Source organism: Nomascus leucogenys, chromosome 18 (assembly GCF_006542625.1).
Source record: "Nomascus leucogenys isolate Asia chromosome 18, Asia_NLE_v1, whole genome shotgun sequence".
Taxonomy (NCBI): Eukaryota; Metazoa; Chordata; class Mammalia; order Primates; family Hylobatidae; genus Nomascus; species Nomascus leucogenys.
In genome coordinates this window covers 74,783,383-74,807,656 of record NC_044398.1, presented here as the reverse complement: position 1 = coordinate 74,807,656, position 24,274 = coordinate 74,783,383, and the positions used below count along the sequence as shown (strand labels likewise).

The window sequence follows — 24,274 nt, the reverse complement described above, 5'->3', positions numbered from 1 at the left end:
TCTTTTCTGACTGCTCCATGCTTCTGCATTCCTTCATGTTCCCATTGCTTCTATAAACAATTGCTACAGCTCTTGGCACATCATCTGCATCCAATCCCATCTTCCCACTGCTCTGTAAGCAACTCTTTATAAAAGTCTTTTTATTTTATGTTATTTTATTTTATTGCTGCCCCAGCTCATCATCTACCATTCACTTCCCCTCCTCCTTAGCCAAGCTTCCATGCCCAAAATTCCAAGAAAGCTGCTTTTGCCAACACCACAAGTGACTACCTTGTTGTTAAATCCTGTGGACACTTCCAATTCATAGTTAGCTTCACCACTGGCCATTCCTTCTTTGCAACCTTCTTTGATTTATTTAATAATGCTCTTGTGATTTTCATCTCAGTCTCCTTTGTAAACTGATCTTCTTTCCTCTCAAACCTTCCATTTTGGTATTCCAGGACTCTTGTCTGTGCACACTCTTGGTAGGGCTTCAATTCCCCCTATGCTGATGATGCTCAAATCTGTGTTTCAGTCCTCTCAGATCACATGTCTCACTTCAGCACTATTAACCATGGAGCACTGCTCCAGAAGGTTCCCCCCATGTCCAAAAGTTGTTGTTCTCTGCCTTTACTACTGCTCCTCTGTTCTCTCTAACTTGGTGACCAACATCGTTATTTACTCCGTTTTCCAAGTCTGAACTTGGGTTTCTTTCTGGATTCTGCTTCTCCTTATGCACCACATCCAATTGTCCCTGTCCGCCTCTCCAATCCCCTGACTTTAAGTGAGATCTTAAGCATTTCTCACCTGGATGACTGCAACTGCCTCCTCATGGAATCCTTCCAGTGACTCCCAAACCTCAACATGGCCTAAGGGGCCTTAATGATACAGCACTTGTCTCTCTCTTAAGCCTTTTGTCTAGAGACTTTCCCAACTACTTAAGTCCTTGTAGTTATCAAAATCCCCTCCTATTTCATCTCCCCATATGCCTTCACACATCCAGAATCTTCTGCCTAGACTATCTTTTTTTCTATTTCTTTGGCTAAGTGCTACTCACCCTAAAAATTGTCAGCACAGATACCTTCTAAAAAGCAATCCCTAATAATCCCCCATTTTCTATTCAAGCCTGGGCTAGGTGAGAATCTAATATACCTTGTAGCAACCCATGTCTAACTTTTATGGCATTATTACATTGTGAGCACTAATTTCGGTGTCTTTCCAATTGTGTGTGTGTGTGTGTGTGTGTGTGTGTGTCTGCATATGTAATAGTTGTTTTCAGCCCAACCCTGAAGGCTCTACCAGAATCTGTGAGAGAGGAGGCATATGGTGTTTAGAAAAGTTTCCTAGGTGATTCTTATCCAATTTTTCCCTGTTGAAAGGGAGAGGCTTTAGTGGAGGAGAGACCTCCTCAGCACCTAGCACAGAATTTGACACATCATTGGTGACCATTATATGTTGGATGAGGATGGGGACAAAGGCTGCTGGGGTGAGAGGTCTGTTCTTCCTTCAGTAGATAGTGAGTAGACATTTCACATCTGTGAGTAGGAGCTAAACATAATAGACTGATGCATTAAGAAATTAGATTGGTTTACATATGTCACACTGAATCTTGGACAAGAGATTGCAGAAATTGCAAAGGATATGGGGCTACTGGTAAAACTGCTCAGAATAATTTTCAGACAGCAGCTAGAAACATAGAAAGTCTTTATGAGGCCCTTGGAGGAAGGACCTACAAGGTCATCTCTACACTAGGTGGTGGCATAACTGCCCAGTATTCTTCAGCCAGATATCTGAGAACTCTTCTGCCTCACACAGCCAGGTTCGGTTCTGGATGTGGGGGTCCTGATTGGAGGAGGATGCTATGAGTCTGGGAGAACTATCTCTAGGCCCACATTAGTCTGGAGTAGTATTGTTCACAGGAGGGGACTCATTCTAGCCCAGGTCAATTCCTGACTTACCTACTTCCAGACTGATTCTCGTGCATGGCATCAACGACCAAATTCTATGCAAGAATGAACATACCAACACCTCCCACAGCATTCACTAAGTCAGAATTTTGGAAAAGGCGAAACTGTCTTTCAGGCTTAATTTATTTCTGCTGATTTGTTTTGTTTGATAACAGCGTGCATTTAGAAGATGCTTGTCCTTCACTTTCCAATCTCCTTTTAGCCTCTGTCAGTAACCTTGCAGGCTCCCCACAGGTGGTTCCATTTATAATCCATTTGACACAGCGAGACTATCATAATTAATGAAGCTCCCTACAGCACTGCCAGTGTCCTAGAATGTAGGACAGGAGGGGCGCTGAAGCAGTGGAAAGAACTGTGGGCTGAGAGCCAGGAGACCTGGGCCTTGTCTGCAGCCTGCGGTGGAACTCAGCAGTGCAAGGGTGGCTTGCTTTTCTTTTGTGCATCTCTTGGCCTCCAGTGTTAAACTGGATGGATGCGAAAGAAAAGGCCGTCTGAAAATGAAGGCATAATCACCAACCATTAAAATTCCTGCCCTTGGCCACCTTCCTTTCTTCTCCACTGAAAGTTGATTTAAAGTAAACCGTTGTGGAGCCGAGTTTTGACTGTAGTAGAAAGGGGTGAAGATATTATTAAATCTTTAAATGCTGAAATAAACATGGAACAGTTTTGGAGTTGAGGGCCGAGTTAGAGCCTGGAGAACAGCAGACTCAGTCAGCAGCATTTTCACGTGGTCAGGGGTTGAGATAGGAAACATGGGGACCAGGAGTGGTATCTTTCCCTTTTTTTTTCTGATTTAAAGACCCATGTAAAAGGAATAAAAAGAGAAAGGAAATAAGAAGGCAGAAAGAAAACAGATGGCTTTCTATAATGGTTTTCATTCCGTTAGAATCATGTTTTGACAATAAGGTCCTGCAGAAAAGAACCGGAATACTTTTTTCCACATTTTACCCTGCACCATTTCCTGCACATATTAGACCTGGATAATAAATAAACCACCTGAAAAGAATTCCAGAAAGGAATTGGGGAAGCCTCTATGGTCTATCTCAGTCTATGTAGCAAGAAGAATCTATATGATTTGTTCATTAAAATGGTGCCATATGCATCTGTCAAAATGTTCCCAGAGAGACTCTTCAGGTTCCCTCTGGATCCTCCAGTTCAGACACAGTCCCCTTCCCCACGGGTCAGCTCAGTAGGCTATGAGGTCATGTTAAACATACAGAGAACAGAGATGTATTGTCACATGCTAAGGGTTCTCATTTCTCCCCTCAGTGAAGAAACTCAAATTCCTCACAATCCTTTACATTAGTTATTTTTGATTGTTAAAATCCTACTGCACCACTTCCTTCTGAATAAGTCCTTGTATCGCCTTTCTAACTTTTTCCTTTTTGTTCCCCAGATAGAGCCAAGGCTCAAGTCCTGAGTATAATTTATTTTGATGACTATTCCCTTTTCACTCATGTTTTCACTCACAGTATCAACCTTCGATTATTATTATTACATTAAAAAATGTAATTAAAATTCTAATTATTTTTTTCTGTGTATAAAGATGATACAAAGTCACATAAAATATTTAGATGATATTCTTTATGATTATAAATGACCAAATAAAACAAAATTTCTGTCTTTCTATTAACACACAGTCAAAAACTGCTGGATGAATGATCACTAAATGGGGAGGGAATGTTCAGGATGATGTGATTTAAAATATAGGTTACATGGCACCCATGAAATTCAGACTGGGGGACCCTGGGCAGCCATCCTCTTGGAAAGCTGAATGTGAGGGAGGGCGAGAGGTCAGGGTGCTACTGATGAAGGAGGCTTGCCAAACCTATTAAGACACTGAGGACAGCTTCAGACATGAGCTGTGGATCTAAAGTCCTGGGGCCAATGCTTTGAATTGCAGGCTCAAGACGAGCCTGACATATACACTACACATGGTCTGTTGCCGAGTGAGTGGTAGCAGGGATTCCTCTATTTGATAGTGATTTGGGGTTCTCTTGAACAAAGCTGGGTTGGCCAACTTGTAAATAATAATAATAACAGTGACAACAATAATAATAACAAAGCGTTTGTCAAGTGTTTGCTCGCTAAGTTTGGTAGTAGGCATATGACACATTGCTTCATTTAATCCCCACAACAGACTTCTAAAGTAGGTGACACTATTATCCCCTTTGCAGGGATGAGGAAATACATTTGCAGAAGTTAAACAACTTGTTCCAGGGTGCAAAGCTGGTAGGTGGCAGAGCCAGCGTTTGAACCCAAGGCTATCCTTAATTCAAAGCCCTTGTTCTAAACACTGTGCTTATTTCTGGCAACAATCTTCCATGTGGTGGTCAGAGCAGTCTCTCATCACTACAGCATGTTTTCTGCTTTCTTAAAACACTACACTTGTGGCTCAAACCAGTTGGCCTTGGTGACCAGGCCCTTTCAGGGGATGTTCTGAGCTATCTGATGTGCTGTAGCCCTTGCTTCTAATTTTCTGACCTCCGCCCCTGTGTAGCTCAGGCCACACTACTCCTCAGCCTCTTCATCTGGTGTTCTCACTTCCACCCCTCCACCTTCTGCTGAGCTGCTCCTGGAGCCAAGAGGAGCCTCCAGCTCCACTGCCAAATCCTCCTCCTCCTCCTCCTCGCTTCAAGGCAAGTGGCACCCTGTCTTCCCTCCCATCAGGCTTTGCTCAGTGAAAACAAGAGGAGGTTCTTTCTTGCCTCCTAGAAGGCTTTCTCCACCCCTGTGTACCACTTTCTGAAGTTGATACTTCACCTATGGCTGCTCCAGCCATGTATACTTAATGTAAGCACTTATTATTGGTCCTTTGTACACATCGTCAGTCTCTGGGGCTGCAAAGGTAGATGCAGATTTAACAAACATCGATTGTGACAGGTGTTATTCTACTATGTCCCAGGCTCCAGATATTGAGGATACAATAGTTTAAAAGGCATGCAGAGGACTTTCCCTCATTCTAGTGAACATCTCCCTCTCATTTCTGCATTAGGGCATATACTCCCATAGGATAGACCTGGAGACACACTGCCTGATTTCACATCCCAGTTTTTCTACTTACAGTCTGTGTGACCTTGGCCAAGTTAGCTAACCTCTCTGTGCGCCAGTTTCTAGTAAATTGGGAAACATTCATAGCATTTCCCTCAAAGTTGTTTAGAATTAAATAAGTTAATACAGTTAATACATGCAAAGTATTTTGAATAGTGGCATGCTGTAAGTTCTCAATATATGTTAATTTTTTGGATTACTTTTCAAAGGTAATTACACAAGTGGATGGCAGAGATCTTCCTTTGAAGGTGTTCTTAAGTCTCTTGCTGTGCCTGGCATGGTGCTTTCCACAGTGAGTAATAGGACCAGTGGAGGAGGAGTTCATTTTAAGGTCAGAGTGTACCTTGGGCCCCCTCAGAGCATGCTGTGTTCACCAGAGAGTCTCTAGTCTCATTCTGATATATTCTTGAGGAAAGACTAATGAATGCTCAATGCCTTCTACTGTTTGTGTGAGACACATGCTTTAATTTCCAAGAAACAATTCCCAAGGTTATCCCATTAAAAACATCCTCTGCCTCAAAGAGAAGTGACAAGACTCACCTTGATTTTTCAATGGTAAAGGCATCGTTTCCCTGAGTTTGCTTAAAAGGTTTTTCATTTCTCTCATGTCTCTGTAAAATTGATAAAAGACAGAATAATCAGCTGTAAATTTTCAAAACGAAATCTCAAACAATCTGTTCTATGAGACAACTGAAGGATGAGAGTCTGTGTCTAATTGCACTAGCTCTAGTTTCCAGTAGGCAAATATTGAATTTATTTTGCTGTTACAAGAAAAAAAGTCTGAGATGGGTTGGCTCAGGAAAAAATGAGAGCTATTCTGCCAAACATTTCTACAGGGCATTCTCCTGCAGGAGCCCTCATGTCTGCCTCCAGTCGAACCTGGCTGAGATCAGAGAAGAGTCATTGGTCATGAAGACAGTGCTTTAGATTTGCAAAGAGAGGCCAAGGAAGTACAACTGGAGCAACAGGGCTACCCAGGGCAAACTTGAGGCTGGGTGATGGTGCTATCAAGGCTTTATGGTCAGAGGACTATAGTGGCTATGTATGTTCACTTACTGTTATTTGCTCGTTTGTTAAAATTTGTATAAATTTAAGGAGTACAAGTGTAGTTTTGTTACTTTGACATATTGCATAGTGGTGAAGTCTGTGCTTTTAGGGCATCTATCACCCCAATAATGTACATTTCACCCACTGAGTATTTTCTCATCCCCCACACCTTCCCACCCTTCTGAGTCTCTGATGTCTATCATTCCACACCCCATGTCCATGTGTACCCACCATTTAGCTCCCACTTACAAGTGAGAACATGCACTATTTTGTTTTCTAAGTTGTTTCACTGAAGACAATGGCCTCCAATTCCATCTTCTGCTTGGTTTTAATAGTCTCTTGTTACCATGATTGGAATTCAGCATAACTCAGGTATTAAGCATTCACCAGGGCCAACATTTATTACATTGACTTGGAATAATGAAAGAGTAACAAATTCTAAAACTTCCAGAGAAGAGCTTCTTACAATGGATGAAACAGAAAGGGGCACAGTATGGGAACAAGAGGGAAAACAACCCCACCTGGGGACAGCTGGGCCTTCCTGTAGCATGGACCGTCCTTCCACACTTCCTGATTTCAGCACACAGCATGCAATGCCACTACACACATCCAATATCTTCCCTCATCTCAGAGCATACATGGTCATAAAACCCCAGAACTGTAAAGCAAGAAGCCATCTCAGGAGGCTTCTAGTCTAAGGTAGGGGAGAACTCATCTTTTGAAACCCTTGGGACAATGGTCCCTACACACTTCCAGGTGGTTGTGCATTGGAGAAAGTGCTCTTGAAACCCCAGGACATAGTGGCAGATTTCATTTAAAATAGCCAGGAACATAATTTGGTACAAAAAGCAGAGGCATCTTTTAATTAACTGAGGATAGGCAAGCACTGGCAGGTACCATGGGTTTAGGAAAGTTTTGTGGGGAAGATCATCCTAAAGTTGAAGAAATTCTATCCACTTATTTTTCTTCTGTTGTTTGAGGAAAGACAGTCACCATTTAATTTTAGGTATGAAACCTCTCAGTCCATTTCACAAAACACCACTCTTCTGTTGAGCACGGTTTGAGGACCATTTTCTTAGGGTAATTCTGGAGACCTCATGGGAGCTCTTTTTCAAGTATTGACTGATATGTGAAGAGGAACTCAAGTCTCAGTAATAATGATTGGAAAAGGAAGGGAAAGCAGCCTTGAGGATCTGCAGAAATATACCTGTAAAAACTTTCCAAATCCACTCCCATGGGTATGAGGTATGAGGATGTGTCTGTGGGCTGCATGCTGATCAAGTGAGAGAGGAGGGCAGGAGAAAGGCAGCAGGGCCCCACCTCCATAAGTGCAAGGCACAGTCTGTTTTCATGTAAGATCTCAAGGACAGATAGAATGGGTGAGAAAGGGCTAGGTATGCAACATGGGGGATTGAGGCAAGGTCTCCTCTAATAAAGCACCAATTCTCAATCTTGGCTGCTGCACAGGAGAATCACCTTAAGCCCAGGTCTCACCCCAAGAGAGCCTGATTCAGTTGGCTTATAGTGGGGCCCAGCCATCAGTATTTTAAAAATTCCCTCCTGATGACTTAACTGTGCAGTCCAGTTTGAGACCCATGATCTCTCAAGGCAGACAGCCAGGGAGAAGGGAGTTAGCCACATCCTGGACCAGGTCCACTGTGCGTACCTCCATCTCCTTTGACCAGAGCTGGGCTTTCAGGCTGAACTGAAACATTGCCAATGTTGTGGGCCTTAACTATTCTACTCTTACTGCCATCCCTTCTTATAAGCTTATAAGGCTTGAATATAGCTGCTGTCTAAGGTCTGCAAAGGAAAATGGCTTCACTGATGGTTTATGCCCTGATATGGCATTTCAGCAGATATTTTTTTCCCTGGGAACAGAGCTAAGAATTTTCTATTTTATAAATTAAGATAAATCACTCCCTCATCATTTGTCTATAGTGCTATCAAACGGTGCCAAACAGCTTTATTGTTTGAATTGTTGCATTTCCAAGCTTATACAAAGTCCAAGTTTTATTAATAGCACATAATTACCACACGCTCCAATTTTCTATAAACACAGAAATTCGGTAATTAGCTTTAGAATTATATCACAATCTGAAAGTAGAACCACAATGGCTATAAATGCCATTGTGTGTTACATTTCTAAAAATAAAAAAAAATAAAATGTTCATTATGTTGTCAGTGACTCAACCTCATACACACAGAACGCTCAGTGGAATTGCCCAGTATTCATTCAGCTGCTTGGTGCCAGCTCTGGGGACATTAGTAGCAAAGGGCACAGATATCAGTGTAAAGGCAAATAAACAAGAGGCATATCTTTCTGCCTCACAGAATGTCATTTTTAGCATCTAGATGGGACATGGTATTTATTACAATATTATTATTATTACTCCCTTTTCCTAAATAAAATAAAATCACTGTAGAGTCTCTTCTTTTCAAGAAAGAAACTGCCTCTCTAGAAGTGGGCTACTGAAGTTAAGAAAATGCATTAACTTGCTTTGACCACTGAGGGGCCATCAGCCACCTTATGGAGAGTAAGAGAAGGGGGCCCTGGGAGAAGCCCTTTGTGAACTGGACAGAATGTTCAGCCCCTAAATGGCAGCTAAGCAGGCTGTTCCATGTACCTGAAACCCGAGACTTTACTGGAGGCATCTTTGTGTAACTTTGGATTTTCTCCCTTAAACAAATGGGAATTTTGGGTACCAGCCCAGTAGGTGAACTGTGACAGCATGTAGACTTTCTCCCCTCCAAGGCAGCACACTGTTCTCATTTTCCACAGAGATGCAATGTGTTGGAGTGGGAGAAGCAGAGGCCTGGGAGCCTGTGCCTACTGTGGGTGCCGCTAGTGTTCCTCTGCAGGATTTGGACTGCTTACCCTCTCTTGTCTCAGTTTGCTTGTCTGCAGATTAGGCGGTCTGCAGGGTCCCTGACAGTGCTGTGCTCCTCTGGCAGACCAAAGAAAGCTCTGTTTCTGAATCTGAACTGGAAAACCTCATCTCTCTGTGGCCCCTAAGAACACTAACGGGAGGAGGATTGGCAGTCTATTCAGGGTAACTTCCCACTTACCTTTCAGTGTTCTCAATGTCTGTGGAAACCTGCCAGGAATGTTGCTGACTATCTACGGGGGATGATGAGGAGTCTTCTAGGGCAGGTGTTTCAGCACTCTCCTCAATTTTGCAATCCAAACTCTTGGTTCCCCCGCCAGGTTCCTTTCCTAAGGGAGGGAGGGTGTTGGTAAAGAGAAGAGGAATAAGAAATCATAAAGGCAGGTTCTATATGCAGGATGTCAGTGCAAAGGTTGGCTATGCTTTGAGTCAAATGTTCCATTAACCCTAATAGCTTTCTGAGTAATAAAATAATTAGATATATACATGTATGAGTGTGTGTGTTTGTGTGTATAGCATGTTTTCACAACATTCCGGGAAAGACAGCTTGAGGTCAATGCAACCTAAAGATCAAGATAAAATTAAAGCCCCTGTCTTTGATAGAGTATTGGTGTTTTATAACCCATCTTAGTGAATTAGATTAAGTTAGCTCAGGAGGGGGGATTTAGCTTGTGAAACCTACTGGCTTTTGGTGCTTACATGCAGGAGTAGGTAAAAGGGCCAGAAGCAGGTGACACCCAGCAGAAAGAATGGGAGCTCCTGCTGTTTTCTCTGATTCTAGACACTGGCCCTCTCAGCATGCAGCAGGGATCATGCAGCTGCCTTCCAATCCCTTGGCTCTCCAACCTCCTTCAACACATCCTTCTATGAGGAGAGAGCCCGACCTTGATCCAGCCTTACACCGCTGAGACCATAAAACACCATCAACTCAAATGTGAATGCCATGTAGTAGGTAGCCGTCCACAGCAATGCACTGCCTGCCCACTAACACTTGTATTTACAATGATTGATCTCAAGTGAATAAATCAGTACTTTCTGGAAACAAATCTCCAAACTGGTTCAGCCATAAATTTATGTGAAATTAAGTGGGAGGTAATGATGTATGGCCTAGGCATAATCTCTTAATGTCTTTTATTCTTTCTTGAAAATCTGTGCATCCATAGAGGGGTATACTAGTACCATGGAAATGGTCAATGAGGCCCGAGAACTGGGTTTTAAACCTGGCTTAGTCATTTGTTCACTCATGCACTCACTCATTCATTCATTCATTTACAAATATATCTTGAGTGTCAGCTACCAGCACTGGGATTGATGCTAGAGATATGGAGGTGAAAGAAAGTCTCTGTCTCATGGAGCTTACAGTGCTGGAGTTAAACAATAAAAACATTATACAAATAATTACAAAGCTGTTGTATAACATTATGTAGTCTGGAAAAAAGGGTAGTTATTATATATAGTGTTTTTGCCTCCTTTATCCAGTTTTATTTTTGTCATGTAGATATAACTCCAGACTAGTTGTTAAGTAATTGTTACAGCCCATGTCACTGAATATTCATGAGGTAGTGGCTATATCACCTAACATTTTAGCTCAGTTTCCCTAATCCTGCTGTGATTGTTTTGCATTAACAAGAAAACTAATAAAAAACAAAACCTACAAACTTGTGAAGAGGATGGCTGCTCATGGTAAAATCTAACAGGAAGTTTTTTCCTTGGATTCCTGCTGGGGGGAAGTAGCAAAAATCTCATCCCTGAAGTTTCTAGCCCGTGTGGTAACAACACAAGGAGAAAGAGCGAAGCAATTTAATTGGTTGTATGCCTTTCACCAACCTATAGTAGAAATCGACCTCAGAATATTCAGCCAGAGCACATGCACACATTGACTGATGAGAAACTTTGATCCTTTCCTGTGTACTTTATGCACATTGATCCTGGGTGATGGGACTTGCCTGAGGAATTGTTTTTCCAATTTTATGGTATGCTCTTGGGGGGAAATTAATTAAGCACATAATTTAGCACATTACCATTTCACAGTTGGAGGGCATTGACCTCTTAAAAGCATTTGCATTTTGCCTCTTGGCAGAGTGTGGCAAGTGCAGTCAGTCTACCAGCCATGTATCTCTAGGCAGGGTCAGCCTTAGGATGTGAGTCTGAGCAGGGGTCGCTGAGATGAGGGGAAGCGGCAAAATTTGGACTCCCCCAAAACAGTCCTCTGCTTTTCAAAACCTGAAGGCTTCTGTGACACTCCTGTGGGTTGGAAATGCCTTGGTGAATGGAGTATGGTTTGGGCATCAAAGAGGAGGAAGGGAAGAAGATTCACCAGAATTCTCTGGTTTATGGGCTTTGTCTAGCTTTGGGGCCATATTATTCCCTGTCCTGAGGTCCAGACTACAGAGCCTGGAGCTTTTATTCCAATGGGCACAAGGGAGGACACCAGGAAATGTGATGTCCCTTGTTGGAGTCCTCTCTCCACCTCCCCCATATCACACCTTTTACATGCAAAGCCATAAATGGGATCTAGTTGACAACACCTTTGATTATACTTAATACCTGTGATTATTCTGCTACTTATAAGACAAATGCCCTTCCATAACTTTTTCAAAGTAAAACATCATTTTGAAGATTTCAAAGATCCTGAAACAGGCCTATGGGCTAGTAAAGGCAGGTAATAACCTACTTTTCCTAGTTTTGGTGACTTTTAGATCTAACTCTGCTAATGTAGCTGAACCAGAATGGAAACCATGAATGTTGGCCTTCAGTTGAGGGCTTTCTGTCAGCTCACAAAATCCCTGCAGAAGTTTGATATGGTATCTTCTTTAGCTAACATGTCTTAAAAGACAGAAAAGAGCAATATGAATTTAAGGGGTTTTCAATTCCAGAATGTATGTGGTGTCAAGTTTACTCTGCAAGTGGATTATAATTGCTCTCATTTACCCATAGTACTGACTTTATGCTAGGATTCTTCTCCACCACATTACTCGTTTATGGCCTTCATAGAAAGGTCCACTATCAGAAATGATCTTGCTTATGTATTTGCTTACTAGTGTATTGTTTGCTGTCCCCAGCCGCACACTCATCTCACATCTCCAAACTTCATAGGTAAACTCTGTAAGGCCAATAATTTTATCTTTCTTCAATTCTATAAGCCTACTACCAAAGACCAAGGCTTACACACAGTAGTATCTCAATAGATACACAGCATTAAAAAATGTAATTATACTATATATGTTGTTATATAACTTACTTTGCTGCTGTAGTCCAGCTTAGAGACAATTTCCTGTTAGTGCATTTTAATTTATGGAATGCTTTCTAATGGATGGACAGTATTCCATCATAAAGAATTTAGGTTGTAATTGTTCTCTTTTTCCACAATATGCCAATATTTATGTAAAAAGGTTCCTTTGAGGCAGAATACTGAGACAAAGTATATGTATGCACATTTTAAATTTTAATCTATATTGCCAAACTGGCCTCTGAAAAGGCTATGCTAATTTACACTTTACGTCCACCAGTGGTAAACCAGAGGGCCCATTTCCCCACCCCTTTCCCAGCACTTCATATTATCAACATTAATTTTTGCTAATCTAATGGGGAGAAATAGAATCTCATTGCACTTTTATTTTTATTTTTCATTTCCTTTATTACTACTGAGGTTAAACTTCTTTTCTTTTTTTGTTTTTTACTTTCTTTTTAAAAAAACTTTTAAGTTCAGGGGTATAGGTGTAGGTTTGTTACATAGGTAAACATTTATTTTCCTATGTTTAATTGACCACTTGGGTTTCTTCTTTACATTTTCTGTTTGTATAATTTGCCCATTTAAACAATGGGTTGGGTTTCTTATTGATTTGTAGGGGTTCTCTCCATATAATGGATACTGATCATTTGCTATATATACTGCTTATATCTCTTACTCTATTATGTCTTTTAATTTTGTTTGTAATGTATTTTGTCAAAAGTTAAATTTGTATAGTCAAAGCTGTTCATCTTTTATGTCTTTTGGTATTAGCCTTGCCTATATTCTCTTCTAATACTTGTACAGTTTTGAAATGTTCAGTTCTATAATTCATCTGTAATTTACTTTTGTATATGGTATGGTATAATAATCTAAATTTTTAGCTCAAATGAAGAGCCAATTGCCCCAATAGCATTTAATGACTTTTCTATTGACTTTGCTCTTTCTAATATATTAAGTTCCTACATAAATGTGGGTTTATTTCTGGATATACTATTTTATTTTAATTTGTTTATCCTTGTGGCAATTCCATGATATTTTAATTATTATGTTTTTAGTATTCAGTACAGAAAGTTCTCCTTCACTATACTTTTTCCACGGACATTTTTGAATTTTGAAATTTTGAATCCACTGCAAATGAAACTATAAATTACTATCATGTAAGATTTTGACCTTTATTAAAGCATGAATCATTGATTTTTTTTAAGTATTGTCTAGGTTTAATGGTTTATTTAAAATGTTTTCTCTTCTTACATTAATTTTGATAATTCATTCGTTCTAGAAAACAATCCACCGAATATATTTTTAATAGTATAAAGTTGAACGCGGTTTTCTCTTGGAACTGTTTCATACCCTAATGCTGTTTATTTATGGCTCCTGATTTCTTTGTATACCACTTTTTCTTGGATTTCAAACATATCTTCTTCTTTTTTGAATTCAGTTTTCATTTTTGGGAGCATATCCTTGACTAATTATTTCAGAGGAGATCTGCGGAATGCAAAATTCATTAGTTTTTACATGACCGAAAATAGATTTTCTTCTCTCTCTCTCTCTCTCCCTCTTGGTGCTCACACTTAGATTCTAATTGGCTGGATATATAAATTCGTGTTCAAACTAAGTTTTTCTAATAACTGGTATGACAGTGTTCTCTTCTCTTTCATCTATACCTAGGGATGCACCAATTTTTTTTTTAACTTTGATTAAATATGATTCAATACAGTTGGATTCTATACAATTATTTAATATATAGTTTATATTTAAATTTCCCCAACGGTTTCAATATAACACCTTATCATTTCTTTTTAAATTGAGATCCATTTAAGGACTATGCACTGCATTTACATGTTGTAGCTTTCTTTTTTTTTTTTTGAGTCAGGGTCTCGCTCTGTTGCCCAGGCTAGAGTGCAGTGATTGAAAGGGGCCGGGCAAGGATCAGCCTATGCCAGTTGTGGTCAAGAGATCTTTATTGGAGGTATCGGGCACCACACGCAGGGAAGGAAGAAGAAGAAGAGAGAGAGAGAGAGAGAGAGAGGCTGCCTGGGTGCCAGTTTTTATATTGCTGGGGGCTACGTGGACGTATGTGTTTGGGGTTAGAGGCGGGGCTTGGGGAAAGGTGGGTGGTGTTTCTTTCTGATTGGTCCTCCTTTGGCGGGCCTGTATTGAGGAGGAAGAAGAATCTGGAACCAGCGCCATTAAGGTAGCCCTGTTGCCTAACAGTGATGATAACAGCTCACTGCAGCCTTGAACTCCTGGGCTTATGTGATCCTCTCTCCTTAGCCTCCCAATAGCTGGGACTATAGGAATACAAGACCATACTTGGCTAATTTGTTTTTATTTTTTGTAGAGATCGGGTCTTACTATGTTGCCCAAACTGATCCTGGCCTCAGGCAGTTCTCCCACCTCAGCCTCCCAAAGTGCTGGAATTACAGGCATGAGCCACTGTGCATGGCCTGTCATGTTTCTTTATGTTCTTTTAATCTAGAACGGCATCCTTGCCTTTTTCATTTTTAATGTCATGAATATTTTTGAATGAAGAGTTCAGATCAGTTGTTTTATATAATGTCCTTCCATTTGGATTTGTCTGATGGGTCCCACAGGCCTAGATTCAGAATAAACATTTTTTTGGCAAGAATATTATAGGGGTGATATGGTGTCCTTAGTGCATCACATCAGAAAGAATGTGAGTCAGTTTGTCTTATTCATGATGCTAAGTATTCTCAATTGTTTGTTTAATGTGGTTTCTGCCAGCTTGTACCACTGTAGATGCACATTTTTCCCCTCTGTAACTTTTGTTTTTTTGGGACAGAGTCTGTCTCTGTTGCCCAGTCTGGAGTGCAATGTGATCTCAGCTCACTGCAACCTGTGTCCCAGGTTCAAGCAATTCTTGTGTCTCACCTACCCAAGTAGCTGAGATTACAGGTGTGTACCACCATGCCCGGAATTTTTTTTGTATTTTTAGTAGAAACATGATTTGGCCATGTTGGCCATGCTGGTCTGAACTCCTGGCTCTAAGTGATCTGCCCACCTTGGCCTCCCAAAGTGCTGGGATTACAGGCATGAGCCACCGTACCTACCCATCCCTCAGTAACTATTAAGTAATCTACAAAGTGATTCATTGAGATAGTCTAATATTTTAACTTTAGATATTTATTTGTTTCTTTAGGGTTGGAGAATTGTTTTCTATTTTTCTTGATTATCGATTTCTCTCAATTCTCTCTTTTCTTTCTGAATTGCTATTTTATATTGGAGTCTCTGGCTCAATCTTTCACATTTTTTAAGTATTCTCCATACTCAAATGATCTTTTGGGCTGAATTCTGGGAGAATACCTTGACTTCATCTTTTAGTCCACCATTTTGGGCTCTCACTATTTCCATTATGATAATGTTAAGAACTGTGAAAGGTTTGAGATTTTACCTTACTTGCAAATTAGCCTATTGTAGTTTCATGGATACTGGAAGAAGACCTGAGATTTCTCAGTCAGATACAAAGGTAGTTTATTACTCACAGAAGAGCAGTAGCTAGAGGATTAGCATTTGTGCTGGTTTTTTGAGTCCTAATTCCCACAGTGAGGAGCAAAAGGGCCAAACACTACCTGTACACACAGTGGGCTGCGTGACAGGAGGGGAGAACCCTGAGCTTAGGGATTCTGTGTCTTTTATAAGCATGTCTGCCCTTTGCTGAAGAGGGAAACATTTTCATTATACTGAATAGTAAGTATGCCTTGCTCTGGAAGAAACACTGTCTCTGTTTTCCAAGGCATTTCCTAAATAAACATCCTTGAGAAGACAGGGTAAAACAAAGGGCAGTCAGTGCCCCATTTTGCAAGATGTGCCAAATGCGAGAGACCAATGGAGAATTGTCTCCCAACACTAATTAATCCATCTATTTTTATTTGATTGATAACGTTTTTACTTCCAACAAATCTGGCTGCTTCCTTTATGTTGTAGAAAAAAATTGTTTTATGAATATGCAGACTCATAAATCTCTTTGCGTATATTGATCACATAGATTTTAAATTTTTTATCACTTTTAAAATTTGTTCTTCAAGTATTAGTTATTTGTTATATTTGGTATCTCCTTTTTATAGTGTTTGTTTTTCTTAAAAATCTTGTCATTCCTGAATGTCTATTCAAATTTGTTTTTCAGGACCTCTGTCTGTCCATTAATAACAGTGTCCTCCTTCTGGTGATGATGGAGAAAGGGGTGTGTCAAAAGGGGCTGGACAATATGTGTCAAAAGCATTTCTTCTAGGTGTGAGAGTCTGCCATCTCCAATGGGTACCTGGGTACCCTGCCTGTTTTTGGCCCTGTGCCTGCTCTAAGTTTCCTGTTTACAACTCCTATTCCAGAGAGATATACTGAGCAATTTAGTCTGGAAAAAGCACTGTAGTCACGTGCTCACTTTCTTTTTCTTCTGCAGCTGTCCTTGTGGAGGCTCAGATTTATTTTATACTCTTTTCTGCTTTGCTGCCCAGTCCTGACACTCACACAAGGTGTCCTCCTGGGGCAAGCACTGATAGTCTCTGCTGCTTATTGTGGGGTAGCCCAGCTTTTCCTTAATGCAATTTTGAACATTAATTTTCCTGACAGCAGTTCCAGCAATCTTTCCTATGATTTGTATTTGTGGACTTTGAGTTTGAAAAATCTCTGGAATTGACCTCATTTTCACAGAAAATTTCTCCTGCTTGAATTTCTTCTCTAGTTTCTTATCTGCTAGGGTTTCCTCTGTTTTATTTTCACCAGTCTAATCCCAATTGCTTTCTAGCTTTGACAGATTTCTCAAAATTTTTAGTTTGTTGAAGTCAACCTTCCTTGTTTTTCAAGGTTGTGGGAGACTGTTTTGTGTTTGTCATCCTCTATTTTCTTTTCCTCTTACTATTACAAATGGCTGTGTGACAGAGCTATGGCCAATGGACTTTGATCAGCAGTGATGTATGCCTCTTCCAGACTGGCCCCTAAAAGTCCTCCTATAGGATCCCCCAGATTTTCCTTGTTTTCTCCCTGACCATTTGATTAATGCAGAGAATGGAAAGAGCAACACTGCCCACTCTACCCAGCTCTGGCATTGGACTATGCCATCGGTGAATAATGAACTTTTATTGTTCTAATCCAGAGATTTGGTGTTATCTCATACAGTAGTTACCCTACCCTGACAAATGCAGGAACTAATATGGATTTATTCCTTTCATTACATGTTTTTCTATTATTTCAGTGGATTTTCACCAGGAAGGAAAATATATGCATAAGTTCAGTCCAACATCTCTTGACAAACTTTTCCTCTAATTATACTCTCTTTCTTTTGACAATAGATACAGAACTAAAGCAATTTATTCACGTATTCAATAACCATTAATAGAAACTTTACTCTGCCTGAGGCACTCTGCTAGGTGCTAGGAATACAACGGTGAACATACTCATGGTGATCAAAGTCTAGAGAGGACAATAGGTAAGAAACCAGGCAACCACCCCTCAATGTAACATGTGCCATTATTAGTGTCATAGAAATGCCTGAGGGACACATTGAGTGGGCATTGGCCCAGGCTTGGAGGGTCAGAAAAATCTTTCTGAAGAAAGTTATGACCTTCATAAGTTATCTACGTTATGACCCAAAGAAAGTATAGGGATGGGCCGAGTAAAAGGGACAGGGGTAGGGTGAGGTAGGATGGGTCATATGTCCAAGGCAGAGGAAAAAACTGGAAGGAACTTGCAAGTTGATGTTCTTCAAAGTAGTTCAAGATGATTCGAGTGGTGTAGGGCAGGGTATAAGCGCAGGTGAGGTGGGCATTACTGGTGAGATATGAGACTGGAGAGGTTTCAGGGTCAGTTTATAGATATTCTTCTGAGCCACATTAAGGAGTCAGCACTTTCCAAACCTGGAAAGTGGCCAATTTGAGTTCTTCATCCCCAGCATCACCCCCTTTGACAGGTTATCCTCAGAATTCAGTACTCGTTTTCACATATCAGGTGGGCTCCTTGCCTTCTTCTTGGAAAAGAGGTCAACATGTGCTTCCAAATGGTGACTTCAAGTCAATGTTTTGTTTTGCCCAAGGGAGTTGTTGTACATTTAAAATCATTTCTTATTATGAAATGAAAAACCCTGTCCCCTGAAAAATCAATTTCAGGCCTCAGTGAACAAATATTTGCTCAGGAGGGGATGGGGTAGGGGAGGAACAGAACCCTAAGAGCACCTTAAAATCATACCATGCTGGTTGCATCACTGTTTAGAACTAGGGCATCAAAAACTTGGCCACTTTCCTTAGAGTCTTGCAAAGCTTTTAGCCTTTAGCTCCTTGGGGATTTCTATGTATTTTTAGCTTGTTTATGGATAACATAATAGGCATGTTTGAGGAAAATTTAAGGGAAACCACCCATGAAGCACATAACAAATTGAAAGCCTGGTTATTCTTATATTCGTGAGAAATTGCCGCTCATTCATGAGAAACAAAAACACATCTGACTGTGGGGCAGTCTCAGGGGTGCAATAGAGCACTCTCAGCTTTAGGAGTCTTTGGCACAGGCACCAGAGGAGTGGGCTGGGAGTCCTTTATCACACCCACTCTGGGAGTCCTTTATCACACCCACTCTAGAGACCTCTTTCCATCTCATCTCTTATTTCTCCCATCCTTTCTCCTCCACTTGTGTTTTCCCCATTCCTCTTTGCTTTGCCCCTTCCATTCCTTCTTGCTTTCCTGCCTGTCTTCAGCTTGCCAGTGACAATGGGAGGCACTGCTATAGATAATATCTTTTTGGATGTCCTTAGTTTGGTCTCTGTTGTCCAGTAAAGTCAATTTATCCATTTGAGTAAATTTCTCCAGGAATCAAAACAGAATAAACCAATCTTCTCTGGGATAATACTGAATCAGTGCCCTGTCACTTCTTTGGTGGCAGGAGTAAATTTCCTACATCTGTTGTGCTCCTGACACATTACCTGCTATGACACTATGCACTGAACAGGCTTGCAGGGCAGTTTTCATACTGACTGAATGCGAACAATAAAATGAACATGGCTTACATTAGATTCACGGATGCTTATGAATCCAAACAGTTATACTAACTCTCATGCATTTTCATAACTTCTAGGTGCTTTTTAATTCCATGCACTGTGAAAAGGACTGGGGAAACATAGGCTGTTTTTTAAAGTAATCCACTTTTACTCTCTTGTGTTTCTAAAAAGCATGTAACTTAAATAGAAATAAATTATATTAATTCAGTTAGCCATTTACCCATATTAAAAAGCAGTTTGAAAGGTTTTTCCACACTATGGTAAGAAGATATTCTTAGGGCCATAAAACACATGGCAAAAAATAATAATTATGCCATACCTGGAGCTCCATTCTTCCCATGTACTGGGAGATAAACATTTTCCAATTCAGAAGAGATACAAAACCATCCCCTTCTCCTACTGCCCTTTGGCCTCCTCTGTGCTCCTTGTGGCACTGCCACAGCCCCCAGAGTAGCAGCCTTCATGGTAGTGCCAAGTAGCTGTGTAAGAAGCACAGAACCCCCTTGGAACACAGGAGAAGAGCAAACAATAGAAGATACATTCAAAGGATATCCTTATGGGGCTCTGACTGCTCCCTTTCCAGCCCCTAACATAGAGCAGCACAGTGTCTAAGATGTATTCACTCTATAGTTAATTAATTCAGACTTTTCCATACTGGGTGTCAGGGCTAACTCCTATGCCTTTTGGATCACATGAATGTTTCATTTTATTTATTTACTTTTACTGTATATAATAGTTTCTTAGAATTAAACTTTTTCACCCATTTTATATATTTTGTAAATAAGATGATATATGGAGTTAAAATTCTCTCCACCCTTGAAAGTACCTCTCTGAACTTAGTGTTATTTTGGTAAGAAACTAAATACACAATGGATTTTAGCTATTAAGCATGGTTTTGAAATATGCTCACTAATCATTAAATAAGATAAAATTCAGCTAACTGTGCTACTATCCTTTATTTCTCCATTTGATATGTCCTCCTGCCCTTCTCCAATGTAGCTTAGTAAGAATGGTCTAGTGCAGTGGAACAACCACAAACTTTGTAGTGAGATAAATGTGCTATGTGACCTTGGGCAACTTACCTCATTGAGCTTTGAGTTCCTCAAGTGTAAAATGGGGAAAATATACTTGAGGATAAAATGAGATAATGTGTATAATGCACCTGGCAAGTAGAAGGTACACAGTAAGTGGAAGCTATTGTCATTGCTATTATCCTATCCTTCAGCCAACATCTACATTGACTAAAGGTGACAAATAGTGTCCTATTCACTGGTATATGAAGACGTGGAGATAGAGTAGAAGAAGGCTTTAGATTATCCTTGGATTTCAGAAGTTAGTTATGTTTATATTCTTCAAACACTACATGCCTGTTCTGGTCATTGGTAATACGAATGTTCATGAAATTGTTTCCTTCTTGTCGTTCAAATCTCAGGTTGAATTTTATCTCCTTAGAGAACTTTGACCACCCCTTCCAAAGTAGCCACCTAGTCACTTTCTATTACATCATCATCCATTCTATTTCAATTATTTTCATTGCACTTATTAGTATTTGGAACTTTTAGAAAAGTTGTTTATTTCTGTTCTTTCTTTCCCCCTCCTCTCTTTCTTCTCCCTCCCCCTACCTCTGCTCTGTCTGTCTCTCTTTCTCCTCTCTCCCTTTGCCTTAGAATATATATTTCACAAGAAACAGAAACCTCTTCAGTCTTTTTCATTTCTGGGGAGATGGATTCTTGCCCTGTCGCGCAGACTGGAGTGCAGTGTCATCATCTCGGCTCACTGCAACCTCTGCCTCCTGGGCTCAAGCAATTCTCCTGCCTCAGTATCCTGAGTAGCTGGGATTACAGGCACCCACCACCACACCTGGCTAATTTTTGTATTTTTACTGGAGATGGGGGTTTCACCACGTTGGCCAGGCTGGTCTGGAACTCCTGACCTCAAGCGATCTTCCTGCCTCAGCCTCCCAAAGTACTGGGATTACAGGAGTGAGCCACTGTGCCTGGCCTATCTCTTCAGTCTTAATCATTGCAGTCTCTCACCACCCAGAACAGAGCCTTACATATGATAGATAACAAATATTTCTTCAAAGAACAAATGCATGTTTCCACTTAGAATTTGAATCATGTCTAAGATTTATTCTGCTTTATTTCTTCTAATCCATTGTTCTATTTTAGTATTAATTGCCTCATTCCATTAGGAAACAAGGCAGCTATATTCTATTTCTGTCTTTATTTTGCTGGCTTCTTTTATTGATGTGGATCACCTCCTTTACATTTTTTAATATGATGCTGAATACACTGGAGTTTTTACTGCTCATATTTTATTCTTTGTCTTGAGTTCATCCTGTATTTTGCTGGAAGATGGTTCATTAATTTCTCATTAGTGCAGCTTGAGCTCTTAGCTCCCAGCAGATTCTGAATTAAGATTTTTCAACTTTGAACATTTCTCTATTCTTTCCCTTTTGTGATTACATCTCCTCTGCATATTTTATCTCTGTATTTACCGTGGTGGCACATTTTAGGGGAAAGAACCCATCTTATCTTTGGGAGAGGAAGGGAGGATGGTGTACCTTCAAAGAACCTGGGGACAATTTTGCTGTAAGCTATGGCAGAGAGGACAAGCAGAGTCAGAGGGGACCACTGACAGAGCAAGGTAAAATGAGAACAAAGATAGAAAGGGCAGGTTCACATGTGAAGGGGAGCTGGACTGGAGTGTTCTGTCATCTCTGCTCTTTCCAGAATGGGGCTGTTGCCACAACTGATTGAATGGAGAAAAGAAAGCAAGAGAGAGGAAAGCCATGGTCAAAATGGCAGGATCATTCAATTCCCTTAGAAACCTGGCTCCACTTTCTGCCAACGAAGTGAATGAAACCTGCAATCTCTTTTCATCTGGTGGCAGAAAACAGGCATTAATGGTCAATGTGATACATGGACTCAGTAATGGGAAAAGATTTCCTACCTAACTAACTGTGAAGAAGTGAGAATAACTATTTTTCACCATAAACATTGAAATTAGATTTTGTCAAGTAATGCTTCAATCTACAACTTAAAGTATTAGAATATGAAACTACAAGATGACTAAAATTATTCCCATCTGTCACCTTCTTAAAACAAACAAAGTTTTTCAGAGCCACTCTTACCTGATATAACTCGGTAGCCCTTATTATATGCAGATTTTACCTCACATTACTGTAGTTTACTTTCATTTTGTTGGCCTTAAAAAAGAAAATCACTTTAGTAACGTTTTTCTTCATTCCTTTGGCAATAGGATCATCTTGCAAAGTAAAAAAGATTTCCAAGTAGATTGTACCAATCAGACTTGTGAGACAGCAAAAATTCAGAAGCATGGTGCATGAAATAAACATGAAAATCCATTGAAGATATTGTTAAGGACTAGAAAGATGGTTAGAAGTTGCTTAATTGGGAGAGAATGAAAATCTTCATTACTAAATTCAAGTTCACTGCAGGAGCTTTAAAGTTATTTGTGGCTTGTTTTTCCCAGAAAGAAACTATATTCTTAACCCCTGCAGTGGCCTTGTGTGCCCCTTCTCTCCAAAGAGTAAACTCATGTCATGGCTACTCAATACAATAGTACAACTAAGTGAGATATGTAATTCTATCTGAACTTCTGGTGGCAGCCAGGGAGGTAGATAGACATAAAAACAAATTAAATATATAGATAAATGGGAAACAGTTTGGTTTCAGTATCTCATCCTTATGAAAAATTGACTAGAGACTCTCATATAGAGCCAAATTTAGTGACTCAGTTGCAATCCTTTTTTTTTTCCTTCTTTTTTTCCTTGACGGAAAAGAAATGCTGAAGAAGAGGGGAATGGCAAACTTTTAGCACTCACACAGAGGGAAAAGAGTTTGGCTTGCATAATGGATTAAAATACCAGTTTTTATTTTATTTATATTTTGAGATGGGGTCTTGCTCTGTCGCCCAGGCTGGTGTGCAGTGGCGTGATCTTGGCTCACTACAGTCTCTGTGTCCCGCCTCAAGCAGTCCTCCTACTTCAGCCTCCCAAGTAGCTGAGACTACAGGTATGCACCACCACACCTGGCTAATTTTCGTATTTTTTGTAGAGACAGGGTATCACCGTGTTGCCCAGGCTGGTCTCAAATTCCTGGGCTCAAGTGATCCTCCTGCCTCAGCCTCCCAAAGTGCTAGGATTGCAGGTATGATCCACCACACCTGGCCTCCAGTTTTTATTATAGCATTAAAAGAAACAAACCAGATAGAGATTCTATGCAGAAAGAGATTTCAAGTGTTACAGATTAGAATGTGAGCCATAATTCCCCTAAAACTCTGGGGACTATTTTATTTCTCAAAGGAAGGCATTTAGTGAGGTCATCCAGACAGGCTCAATCCTTAGCCTGAGGCCAGACCAGAAGTACCACTGTTTAGTTGCGAGTATATTATCTTGTAAAAACTAGTCTGGCATCTTAAATCTCAGTAAACAGACTTCTTTCCATTGGGTAAATGATCATTTTTGCTAAGATATGACATATAAAATTAAATAAATATATTTATATTTATATTTTATATACCTATATATTTATATGGATTTATATCAATTCTGGGCGAAGGAGACTGATTTCTTGATCCATGCTTTCTCCTGCTACCTCCACCACCTTGCCTGAAATTTGGAATCACCTACATTTCAATTCTTAATCCACCGCTCATTTTGAGTCTATACATACCTTTCCTTAATCATGCATCTTGACTCAGGGCCTTAAGTCATATTAGCATAGCCTTCTTCCCCATTCCTTCCCCATTTCTTGTTTTTATGAAGATGAAGCATTTGTCTGCCTTTCTCTCCGATGGTAGTAAGGTTTGTCACTTCTTATAGGTAGTAAGGCTTCCTGACACCTCTCTGTCTACTTTTATGAGTAGGTGCTCCAAGCTTCAAGGATTTCAAGACACATGTTATGTCTCTTAATTTGTCTAACTCTTCTGTTATAGTTTAATACTCTTGGGTTGTGGTCTGTGGACCTATCTCTTCCTCAACTCATTTCTGGCTATTCATGGTCACTGGAACCAAGTATTCTTATTCTTTTAACCACGGCCTCCCAAAGAGTCATATACTTGTGTATTAGCTAGAGGTTCCTGG

The 24,274-nt window shown here is 40.3% G+C and overlaps 1 protein-coding gene across 2 annotated transcripts in view; it reads right to left on the bottom strand.

The window, feature by feature from the left end:
* RGS7BP (regulator of G protein signaling 7 binding protein) overlaps positions 1–24,274 on the bottom strand; it is a 106,821-nt gene that overhangs the window by 8,258 nt on the left and 74,289 nt on the right. Inside the window, exons 4-5 of one of the 2 annotated variants that reach the window (XM_003265982.4) lie at positions 9,114–9,261; positions 5,538–5,608 (exon numbers count right to left, since the gene is read on the bottom strand). In XM_003265982.4, coding sequence (XP_003266030.2) covers positions 5,538–5,608; positions 9,114–9,261 — 219 coding nt within the window. Of the gene's footprint in view, positions 1–5,533; positions 5,609–9,113; positions 9,262–24,274 lie in introns of those variants that run through there. The other variant, XM_030798163.1, reaches the window with a different exon arrangement.